This window comes from Carettochelys insculpta, chromosome 1 (genome assembly GCF_033958435.1).
Source record: "Carettochelys insculpta isolate YL-2023 chromosome 1, ASM3395843v1, whole genome shotgun sequence".
In the NCBI taxonomy this organism is placed as follows: Eukaryota; Metazoa; Chordata; order Testudines; family Carettochelyidae; genus Carettochelys; species Carettochelys insculpta.
The window spans coordinates 8,603,354-8,615,674 of NC_134137.1; the positions used below are offsets into that span (position 1 = coordinate 8,603,354).

The window sequence follows — 12,321 nt, forward strand, 5'->3', positions numbered from 1 at the left end:
CCACATGTACTGGCTTCTGGCCCAGGGACCCTAGGCAGCTGCAGCTGGATGAGCTTCCCTCCCTGGGACCTCTTGGTGCAGCAGACTGCCTCCCTGGGCCACTTCCACCAGGCACTTCCCCAGTACCTTCCTCAGGTGTCTACAGCCCCCTCTCCTTGGGAGCCCTCTTTGCCACAGTCCTTGTCCACCCTCTATCTCCTTCCCTCCTCCCTACCTGAAGGAGAACCTTTTGGAGGGTTCCACAGGCCTTAATTAGCCACCGGTGCTAAATTGGCAGCAGGTGCTAGTGTAGCCTGCTGCTGCTAGATGACCCCAGATAAGCCTCAGTCTCTGGGAAACATAAAGGCACACATGCAGGTGCCAATATATCTCCCCTCTGTGAGGCTGCTGTAGCCGGCTGCAGGCTGGGGTCTATCACACAAACAAATGCAACAAACAAATACAAAGCAGTAGTTAGGCATAATAAATAAGCAAACAAACAAACAAACAGATAAAATAAAAAAGTCTCATAAGGGCTCTAAGAGTTCAGGCTTTGTTCCACAGAATTTGACCAACATGTGGGTATCAGGGAGAAAATTTCCCTGTGAGCAAGCTGTCTCGTTGCTGTGTGTTGCAGGGCTTCCTTCACCATCCTCTGCATTGTCTTCTACCAGCCCCTGGATACTGGGATAGACGGACGAGAGATCTGATCCAGTCTGGCTGTGCCTACCTCCCTATTTGTGATATAAATCCAAGACCTTCTTCTAGATGTGTTCCCTGAGATCCTGGGAGTTAAAATGCTTTTACTGAGAACAGAAAAAAAAAAAGTTCTGTTATGTATCATGTAATAAGCTGGGGTTTTTTGTTTTTTTTTATTTTTGTTTTTTTTGTTTTTCATGTAGGAAAGAAAGCTAAAATCTCCGTGGATCAACTCAGTAAGCTATGTCACCTACCAATGACACCACATTCACACATGCAGTGTTCCTTCTCAGCGGGATACCTGGGCAGGAAGATGTCTATCTCTGGATCGGTATCCCCTTCTGTTTAATTTATGCTATTTTGATATTAGGAAATTCCATCATTCTGATCGTTATAAAAGTAGATTCAAGCCTCCATGAGCCCATGTACCTTTTCCTTTCCATGCTGGCTGTCATAGACCTTGGCTTATCGATAGCCACTATACCAACAATACTGGGTGTATTTTTGTTTAACTCGAGGGAGATCAGTATCGGTGCCTGTTTTGCCCAGATGTTCTTCATCCATTTTAGCCAATGCACAGAATCCTCTGTGCTCTTGTTGATGGCCTTTGACCGCGTCGTTGCGATTCGTAATCCTCTGAGATACACTTCCATCTTAACCCTGCCGAGAATAGCCATAATGGGGCTGGTGTGTGTGCTAAGAGGGGTGGCCTTTATTCTCCCACTCCCACTTCTACTGGTACGGTACCAATATTGTCGAGAAAACATCCTGTCGCATTCCTACTGCCTGCACCAGGAGGTCATGAAGCTGGCTTGTGCAGACATCACAGTCAACAGCGTCTATGGCTTGTCTGGTTCTCTTTTAATGATGGGGTTAGATTCAGTCCTGATCTTCCTCTCTTATGTGATCATCCTCAAACCAGTGCTGAATGTTGCTTCCAGAGCAGAGTGTCTCAAGGCCCTAAAAACCTGTGCTTCCCACCTCTGCATTTCCCTGCTCTTCTACTCACCAGAGATAATCTTGTCCGTGGTACACAGATTCATGAATAGCTCTTCACACTTGCTTCCGATAATCCTGGGCTATATCTATCTGCTGGTGCCACCTCTCATGAACCCAATTGTGTACAGCGTGCAAAGCACACACCTGCGTGTGAGGTTAATCAGGTTATTTGTTAAGTGAAGCTTCAGTTCATCACCAGGCTCCATTGCTGGCTACAGAAGAGAAAGAACACAGGTTGTGGGACACAGGACACCTCTCCAAGATGTGATGAGGTCCTCATCTCCCATTTCCTGTGTTTTTAGAGAACTAGGACAATGGTAGGGTGTCATTCCACAAAGAGATGTATCTGTAGCTGCTCTGAACAGAATTCCTGTGGACACAGTCAATAAAGACAAGGGAAGGTTATGTACTTTCCCATGACTCCAGCTTGTCATTGTCCTTTCTCTAGTTATGCAGCCAGGGACCATGAGAAAAACTCCACAGCTGTTGCGCAGTCACAGTCTGGACCCCCTTGAGCACTCTGGGTCCTGTGCAGTCCATGGGGCTGTAACCAGATATGAACAGAGGTTGTTTTAGGACACTGTGACCCCCCCCACACACACTCAGCCAGGTGCTTGCAACTGTGTCATGTCACAAACACAGTTATTGGAGGAGGCTCATGGGAAGCCAGTCAGGCAGCCTCCACTTGACTGACGGCTCTGCACATCACACAACTGCTGAACCCACTCCCACCGCAGCAGACCTGAGCTATATTTAAGTGAAGGTCTGGCATGCAAGAGGCCCAGGCCCCCTGGTTTACACTGTCTCGCAGCTTGCAAAGGGATGGGCATGGGAATCAGCTCACCACCTCAGGTGTGTGTAGTATCTGCACTAACCCAGCCCTTTCTCTGTGGTGTGAACACATTTTCATAAAGCAGAACCAGAACATATGCAGGAGCATCATCCCTATATTCACTCTGCATCTTCTCCTCCTCTCCCACTGAGTACCTCCCTCTGCTCCATCTCTCCCGGAGGTTCTTCCTGTTAATTGCTGCCTAGGAAGCCACAACCACTATGAAGAGTGCCAGACTCTCCTGCTGCTCTAGGCAGGGAACTGCAGAGGCTAAGATCAGCCCCAAATCTGTCCCTGCAACCCCAGAAAGTTTCCCCAGAGAAGTTGTAGGGCCTTGGCTCTCTGGGTAGCTCTTACCATAGCCCAGTTCTGGTCTGGTCAGTGAACAGAACCTCCAGTGAAGTGGAGGCTCAGGGGACACGGGCTCTGCTGAAGTGGTGGTGCAGGGGCTTACGTGATGAAGTGAGGCTGTGGGCGTGCCAATCAAAGCACCACTGCAGCTTTGCTGTTGATCTTATTACAGTGGATGGTCGGATCCTGTGTTCAACAGAGGAAAAAGAAAAAGAAACCCTCCACTGATCTTAGAGCAGTCCTACTCAGGGTATGGATTGTGAGGGGTGGTGGGAGGAACTACACTCATAGGCTGTGGCCACCCTTGGCCAAAACTTTGAAAGGGTGATGCTAATGACCAAATCAAAGAATACTAATGAGGCACTGAAATGAATATTCAGCACTTCATTAGCATGCTGCTGGCCATGGCGCTTTGAAAGTGTCGCTTTTGAACGTGTGCACCTCGGCTACATGGGGGCCCTTTTCTAAAGGACCCCCCACATTTCAAAATCCCGTTATTCCTCTCAGCTGTGGACCCCCATGTAGCATGCTAATGAATATTCATTTCAGCACCTCATTGGTATTCTTCCATTTGCCATTAGCATGGCCATTTTGAAATTTTGGCCATGTGTGGCCACATCCATAGAGACATAAAAAGGTGGAGGTGGCTCTCAAGTAATTTTGAGAGCCACAGATCTGATCTGATCTGACTGCATTTATGTCACAGGCTGCAGAACGTCATCCAATTACCCATGTGTTGAGCCCAATGGCTTGTGTTTGCCAAACACATCACTTGTGTTTATCTAAACCGTGCCTTTCGGGAAGGCATCCAGTGTTGGTTTGAGGAAAGCAGGAGAACCACCACTTAGGGTGACCAAGTATGGGACAGAGAGATGCACGGAGGGGGTTTCTCCCGGTTCTACCAAGCCCCAGGGAGATGGAAAGGAGGCAGCAGCCGTCGTACCTTCTCAAGCATTGGGGAAGCGCCAGCCGCCCACACTCCCCCAGATTCCCTGAGGCATGGGAAGGTGACCTAGGGCTCTCAGGCCAGCAGTGCAGCTGCTGGTGGAAAAGGTCAGCTGGTGAGGGCCCAAATAAGGGACAATTAGTCCCTTTTAAAAAATGAGGTGGGATCCCAAGGCATCCCAAATACGGAATCATCCAGCCAAATATGGGACGGATGGTCACCTTACCACCACCTCTCTTAGTAGTTTATTTCCCTGGTTAAGGGCCTTCACTCTCAAAAGTGTGTATGGCTTTCACAAATGCAATTTGTTTTCAGTTTCAAGCTGTTAGTTCCTGTTATAGTTTTCCAAAAACAGGCTGTGATGGTTGGCTCAGTCTGCTAGGTTGCCAACAGAAGGCTTATAACACAAACCCCACAGCCATGAGCTGGTAGGAGTTCTATTGACAAAGTATAGCTAAGTGCTTAAAACAGCCCCATGTAAGGTCGAAGTGAGAAGAAGCAGGAGTAAGGGGTGAGAGATATAACACGTAAATAGATAGTCATTATTGGGCCAGGACTGAGACCAGAATTTCCAAACTCAGTAGGAGAACTGAAGATCATAATCAAGGGGAAATACATAAGGACCTCACTCATGTTGAGGAGAGGGGGTGTAAACAGGTGGCACTGCTTTACTTCACTCTCCACAGGACCCCTCATTGCTGTTTATACCTGGTGCAAACCTCAAGGATCACACAGCACCCAAAGTGCTCAGAAAGGTCCCAGACTGTAACCGCACAACAGCTGTTGAGCTTTTCCCATGGTTTCTGAATCTTTAACTGGATCTAAGGCAGTGACAAGCCAGGTGTCATAGGAATGCATATTCTCATCCTTTGTCTTTATTGACTGAAACAATAGAAATTCTGAATTCAGAGCAGCCACTGATACATGGATACAACAGGAGTCATGGGGAAGACAAGCACCTTCCCTTATCTTTATTGACTCTATCTAAAGGAATTCTGAGAGCAAGCAGCCACAGGTACAACTCGTTATGGGACAACATCCTACTGGTGTCCTACTTCTCCACAAACACAGGGGAGCAGAGATGATGGCTCTGTCTCTTCTTGGTGAGATGTTCCATGTCCAATGTTTTCTGTCTAGTGTCACCAGCACTGGAGACTGGTGAGGAACTGAAGCTTCACTTGACAAGTAACCGGATTAACCTCACACACAGGTGTGTGCTTTGCACACTGTACACAACTGGGTTCATCAGGGGTGGTACCAGCAGGTAGATATAACCCAGGATTATCTGAAGCAAGTGTGAAGGGCTGTTCACAAATCGATGTATCACAGATAAGCTTATCTCTGGTGAGTAGAAGATCAGGACGATGCAGAGGTGAGAGGCACAGGTTTTCAGGGCCTTAAGACACTCTGCTCGGGAAGCAATGCTGAGCACTGTTTTGAGAATCATTACATAAGAGAGGAAGATCAGGATTGCATCCAACCCCATTGTTAAAAGAGAACCAGACAAGCCGTAGATGCTGTTGACTGTGATGTCTGCACAAGCCAGCTTCATGACCTCCTGGTGCAGGCAGTAGGAATGGGAGAGGACATTGTCTTGACAGTATCGGTACCGTTTCAGGAGAAGTGGGAGTGGGAGTATGAAGGCCAACCCTCTTAACACACACACCAGCCCCATCATGGCTATTTTTGGCAGGGTTAAGATGGAAGTGTATCTCAGTGGGTTGCTGATGGCAACAAAGCGGTCAAAGGCCATCAAAAAGAGCACAGAGGATTCTGTGCATTGACTAAAGTGAATGAAGAACATCTGGGCAAAACAAGCATTGAAACTGATCTCCCTCAGTTTAAACAAAAATACACCCAGTATTGTTGGTATGGTGGCTATTGATAAGCCCAGGTCTATGATAGAAAGCATGGAAAGGAAAATGTACATGGGCTCATGGAGGCTTGAATCAATTTTTATAACAAACAGAATAATGGAATTTCCTAATATCAAAATAGCATAAATTAAGCAGAAGGGGATAGCGATCCAGGGATAGACATCTTCCTGCCCAGGTAGCCCGGTGAGAAGAAACACTGCATGTGTGAATGTGGTGTCATTGACAGGCGACATAGCATGCAGGGTTGATTCAAGGATGCTTTAGCTTTCTTTCCTAAATGGAAAAAGGAAGAGATGATTAGGTTTGTGCTTTAGTCTTGTAAACCCAGAGTTGTGAGTTCAATCCTTGAGGAGGCCGTTTAGAGGTCAGATCAAATAGATTAAAAGAAAAAAAATCTGTCAAAGATGGTGCTTGGTCCTTGCAAGAGGGCAGGGGACTGGGACTGATGACCTCTCAAGGTTCCTTTCAGCTCTTTGAGATATGTTGGTATGATACATAGAGGCACATCATTCTGTTCTCAGCACAAGTGTAGAAACTCCTGGGATCTCAGGGAAGACACCAAGAACATGGTCTTGGATTTTCCCACAAACAGGAAGGTAGGCACTGCCAGACTGGATCAGACCTCTGGTCCATCCATCCCAGTAGCGAGTGGCCAGTCCAAGATAATGCAGATGACGGTTAAAAAAGAAGGAAAAAGAAACAAAAACTGAAAAATAAAACAAGACAAAACACACACGCACACACAAAAACTGCAATAGGTAGCTTCGAGGTAACCTTCTTCCAAGGAAATTTCCTCCCTGATACCCCCAAGTTAGTCAAATGCAGTATAAAGGAAGAATGAAGTCTTGCAGACCTTAAATTCCTCACTACTGCAATTGCATTTGCTTGTTATCCATAGAATCTTCCAGTCACTCCTCGAATCCTGTTAATCTGTTGGGGCTTGGATGTCTTTTGACTGTGAGCTCTACAGCACGCTGGGGATTTTACAGTAGTGACCTTCCCACAGACACTGTTCTGGCCCTCCACTTCTGTAGGTGGCCCATTGTTTCAATGCATGTGTGAACACATGGTAGCTGAATGGTAAAAATGCTCATTGTATTTATCTATTTATAAACACGTTTATTTGTCTCATTATATGCATTTTTTCTATATTTCACGCTGACAGTACAAAGCGCACCACTGCTTCTGTGAAGTACATAGGATAAATTGTTAGGGGCAGGTTCTCAATTCAGTAACATTGGCTTCAGTAGCAACACTCTAGATTTATAGGTATCAGTTCAATCAGACCTGGGTTCTATTAACTTTCTTTAACAAAGGCTTCAGGTAATACACTCACACCTCCCAAGAATCCCTACAAGAGAAGCTGAAGAGCCTTGTTTTGAACATGTTGACTGATTTCAGAGAGGTTGATCAACATAGAGGCTTCTCCCCCTACGCTTACAGGTCCTGCACCCTCTCCCTATTCATGGGTCAGTATTAATCTGTAAAGTTTCTGCAGGATACATAGAGTTACTTCAGCTCAACAACAAGAAGTCCTGTGGCACCTTATAGACTAACAGATATTTTGGAGCGTAAGCTTTTGTGGGCAAAGACCCGCTTCATCAGACGCACGACTATCACACATTTGTGAATAGTGCAAATTCTAGGTTTGTAATAATATCCACTTGAGTGTGCAAGTTACTTCAGCTTTGTGTGTAGCAGCTGAAGGGAAAAAATATACATACATACATACATACATACATACATATGCTAATACAATTCCTTTTCCTGCACCTCAGCTTCACTCTTTGCTCAAACACAGACAGACAGTTCTGTTCTCTCAGGAGGTTCATAAGGACTTGCACAGGTATTGCTCATGATTAGTGTTCATGAGCCTGAATGTAAGTATTAAAATAGCTTCTGGCCCATTACCAGGACACTGGAGAATGCAATTTTTCACTGAAGAAAAAGTTATGAGCAGAAACCCATAGCAAACAGTATTTGAAGTACTTCTGAAATACTTGAGACCAGCTACTCCAAGATCGGCCCAAAAGAGCCAAGAACAGAACACCACTGGTCATGACCTACAGCCCCCAACTCAGACCACTGCAAGGAATTATTAAAGACCTACAACCTCTCCTTAATCAGGATGCCACACTCCAGAAGGCCCTCACTGACATGCCTGTTCTCTCCTACAGACAACCTCCCAACCTCATGAGGATCCTTACTAACAGCCACAGTCTATACCCCAGGAATACCAGTCCTGGAACCTTTCCTTGCAACAAAGCCCGCTGCCAGCTTTGTCCACATATCTTCTCTGGAAATACCATCACTGGACCTAACCAGGTTACTCACAGAATCACAGGCACTTTCTCATGCTCCTCTACAAACATCATATATGCCATCATGTGCCAACAATGCCCAGATGCTTTGTATATTGGACAGACTTCTAACTCCCTTAGACAAAGGGTCAATGGGCACAAAACAGACATCAAAACGCTCCAGATCCACAAACCAGTCAGTCAACATTTTAATGGAATGGGGCATTCTGTCAATGACCTAAAGGTATGTGTGTTACTGAAAAAGAATTATCGCACCGTTCTGGAAAGGAAAACAGCCGAGCTGGCTTTTATATTCATATTTGGCACATTAACACATGGTTTAAACCAGGACGGAAACTTTCTGAGTCACTATAGGGTCTCTTCTGCATACTTGGCTCAATCTAATTCTTGACCTTCCCCCCCACCCCTCCAGTCTCTGATTTGCTCACCTTGATTATCTTTTTCTGATTTGTCCTCCTTGCTTACTGTTTTTGGTTCTCTGTGCCTTAAATATTGAGTCTGTTCTGGTCTGGCTATGGTCTAAAGAAGTGAGTCTATCCCATGAAAGCTCACCTAATAAACTATTTTGCTAGTCTTTAAAGTGCTACTTGACTGCTTTTTGTTTTCAAAAGCAAAAGTTTTTAAATAGTAAATTTTCCACTGCTCCTTACTGCAGAGCTTCCAATTGTTCTGATGATGGCTGTTAGTATACAATTAAGTCAGGAAAATTTGGTTTATAATATCTGGAATACTATGACAAGTGTTGGTGTAATTTTTACACATCTCTCCTGGGGCATGCATATATCAATCTATTCTGATTTCAGGGATGCATTATCATGTTAGAGTGGGACTTACAGTAGCATCTGTTGTCTGGATTTCTGTGCAACCTGATCAGATGATAGAGTCATAGCGTAGGAAGGAACCATGAGAAGTTGTCAAGTCCAGTCCCGTGACCTCTTTGCAGGACCAAACAGTTTCCAGACCATCTCTGATAGGTGTTTGTCCACTCTGTTCTTACAGCTCTCCAGTGATGGAGATTCCAGAACCTCCCTAAGCAATTTATTTCCATGCTCAGCCACCCTGACAGTTAGGAAGTTTTCCCTAATGTCCATCCTAAACCTCCCTTGCCTCAGTTTAAGCCCATGGCTTCTTATCCTGACATCAGTTCAGGAAGAGAATACTTATCTCTTTCCTCCTTGTAACACACTTTTAGGTACTTCAAGGCCATTATCATGTCCCCTGTTAATCTCTCCTTGTGCAGATTAAATAAACTAAGTTCTTTCAGGCTTCTCTCATAATAAGATCACAGCATCTCTTCACCCATTCCACCACGTGTCAGCAAACATCAAACAGTTCCTCTCTCCCTGGACTAACTGAGTGCTAATTCTCCTCAGGTTCTGGTGTGTTTGTCTGCAGCCTGAATCCCTAGTGGTACCTTATGAATGTGTCTTTTAAACCCAGGTGTGAGGATATTTGTTGAAGGGCTATATTGAGCCAATGACTGGGTGGTTCATGTTATGGTATGATTAGGATAAAACAGCCTGGCTTCTTTTAGTTTAACAGCAGGGTACTTGAAAACAAGCGGAAGGAAAAGAACAGATGTAAAGCAGCCATAGCTCGGAGAGCACTTCAGGAAGGTTTAGAAACCACACCGGAGCTGACAGATTAGAACAACCTATATCTGGTCTCCAGCCATATCACACTTCTTCTGCAAATGCTAGGAGTCTGTGCAGAGGTGGGCCAGCGATAGCCAAGAAACTCTCTAGAGTGACATGCACAGACACCACCACAGAAGTCTGAAGCCCCTCGGCCTGTATACGTCCTCTTCAGAGTGGGAGGGTCTGTGGTCACAGAGGTCTAGGGTGTCGTTTCAAAACCCTCCTATTCGCTCATGTTACATTAAATTCCTGTTAAGCGTTTTGGTTGAAGAAGGTGGCTGCTGACTGATCTCACTCCATCTCTGGGGCCGCCTATGGGAAGGACCACAGGTGCTAAACCCTTTTGGACCTGATAGCCAGGCACAGAGGACCCACAGTGGGTGGTAGCCCAGGGACCTGTCTAAGGCTGAAGTATCTTCAGAGCCCATCTCAGGAGAAGGCTGGGTAGGAGGGCTGACATCTGGAACTTGCAGTGCAGATAGGGGCCAAGAAGCTGGTAGCCCTGTAACTCTGAGGAGAATCTACAGTGCAGAAAATAGTGGAGTACATATCTAGTCAGGAAACAAAAACATGCCTTTACAGGGCCTCCCACCACCCAGCAATGAAGCTCTGAGTTCCTGACTTCACAAACAAGCCACAGAATAAAGTCATGGCAAATGCCTTTGCTTTTTACCTTTTTAGGTGGCAATGCCCCTGAAGTGCTTTGGGGTTCGTGCTGATGTTCCATCTGGGGTTCCATTTCTCGAGGTGCCAGCGCTCTGTTCTCAAACCTGTCAGGGGCTGAGTGAGAGGAAACCATATTTTCTCCTCACCCTTTTTCCCTGATAGGTCCAAGCCTGGAGCCCCAGCACATCTATAAATGGGTCCCCATGAGAAAATCTGACTCAAGTTTTTAACCACTTCAGTTTCCCTGTTAATATCAGATTTCCATGCAACGTGAATAACCTACCTTAACGTTTGGGCAGATGTCAGGGAGGATTTCCCATCTCCATAGCATTGCCTGCCCTCCAGCCCTGTCACTTGGCTACACCAACAGCCCATCTGAGTCCTCTGTCTCACCACAGAACATCAACAAGTGTGAACCATTTACAGCTTCCATGCATCTGGCACATTTGAAAAGCAATGCAAGCTCTCAAAGTACCCAGTTCTTGCTAGGTGGGGAGGCCTGTCACTGGAGGTCATCATGCGAAAGGACAAGGAGTCTTTGGAGAGGTTGTACAGGCAGCGTGTGTTCAGATAGGGAGAAAACTGTCTTTATGAAGGATGCTGGCATATTCCCTTTGGGACACTTGGCCATCAGGGATCCTTAACTGCTTGGCTTTGTGTGCACCAGCCTTAACCCGGTCGCAGCCAATGGCAAATGGCAGGAGGCCAAATCACAGGGTTTGCGTGGTGACGTTACACAACGACTTCAGTGCCAGTTCTGCCGCAGGCTCCGTTCCTGGAATCTGGGCTTGTCGTCATTTTCGTAAGGTTCCGATAAATCACATGGCTCCTTCAGGGGCAATGTGGTTGTACCCTTGATGCTGTCACAGCTGTGATCATGATAAACTAACCTAAACTAAACTAAACTAAGAATAATACTATAGGAGCAGATTTCTCTCTGGCAGGCCCCTTTTCTGCATTGCCAGGCCAGGATGCAGCCAGGATATGAACAGTCTACAAGGCTGTGAACATGGATAGTTCCCTCGCCATGTTCCCAGATGGCAGGTCCCTCCCCTTCTCTCTGGGGGTTAAAAAGGATCCAGGGATACCCTAATTTAAGCGCAGCTCTCACTGATCTGCCGGTAGCTAGGCCCATCCTCCACTATCTCTGGGACTTCTTTCCTGTTTCAGGCCCCTCTCCCACTCCCTGACAGCTTCCCAGCACTGGATCCCCCTTCCAGTAAGAGTGGCCACAATCCCTCATTCCCAGATGTACACGTTTACATTGAGCCCTTTTGAAACAGACGCGGCTGAGGCACAGAGGGACGAAGCGATTTTCCCAGGGTCACAGGAGAAGTCTGTGAAGATCCTGGAACTGAAGCCAGTTCTTCTGCATCCCCGGCTGGCACATTAACCCCTGAACCACCCTTCCACTCTGGGGCAGTGGCTGGGGAGGGGCAGCTGGCAGGTCAGTAGGCTGAGATTACCAGAAACTCAGGGAATTCCACTCCTGTGACATCCCCAACCAGGAGCCCAAGAACAATGACTTTGCCAGACTGTCACACTGGGTCATTCTTTCTCCTGACTCTACTGAGGCACAAATCCATTGGCCAGGCCCAGAGCAGGGTCGTAGTCATACATGCAGCAACCCCTTATTTGCACCTGGCTTCTCTACACACAGTGGCTGGCCCCACTGCCAACCTGCCACTGGCTCCTAGCCTCTGAGTGTCCCACTGGATTCACTATGTCTGGGAGTCCCATTGAGTACCAGCCCACAAGTACTGCCATCCGCCAGCTCCAGGGTCCAAGCCACCAGCCCTGAAAGCTCTGCAGCTGTTTCTAGCTGTGGCTAGTTTGCCAACTGTCCCAGATGGGACAGGCTAGATCCCATTAGCTGCAATGATGTCCAGTCCGGGAGGTTTGGCTGCCACTGTGGGGCAGTGAAGGGCACAAACAGGTGTAAGAAGGGGCACAACTCAGCACCCCACCCTGAAGATAACTCCAGTGCTGGCCATAGAGGGCAATCAACAGCACA

At 46.8% G+C, this 12,321-nt stretch overlaps 2 protein-coding genes across 2 annotated transcripts; one reads left to right on the top strand and one right to left on the bottom strand.

Annotated features, from left to right (window-relative positions):
* The first annotated feature begins 921 nt into the window (after positions 1 to 921).
* Positions 922 to 1,857, top strand: LOC142002950 (olfactory receptor 51G2-like). The gene has a single exon (XM_074979482.1). The coding sequence runs from the start codon at positions 922 to 924 to the stop codon at positions 1,855 to 1,857; it is 936 nt and encodes a 311-aa protein (XP_074835583.1).
* A 3,123-nt stretch (positions 1,858 to 4,980) lies between these two features.
* On the bottom strand, positions 4,981 to 5,916 carry LOC142002954 (olfactory receptor 51G2-like). Its single transcript, XM_074979496.1, has one exon. It carries the CDS (start codon positions 5,914 to 5,916, stop codon positions 4,981 to 4,983), a length of 936 nt encoding a protein of 311 aa, XP_074835597.1.
* Positions 5,917 to 12,321: the final 6,405 nt, after the last annotated feature.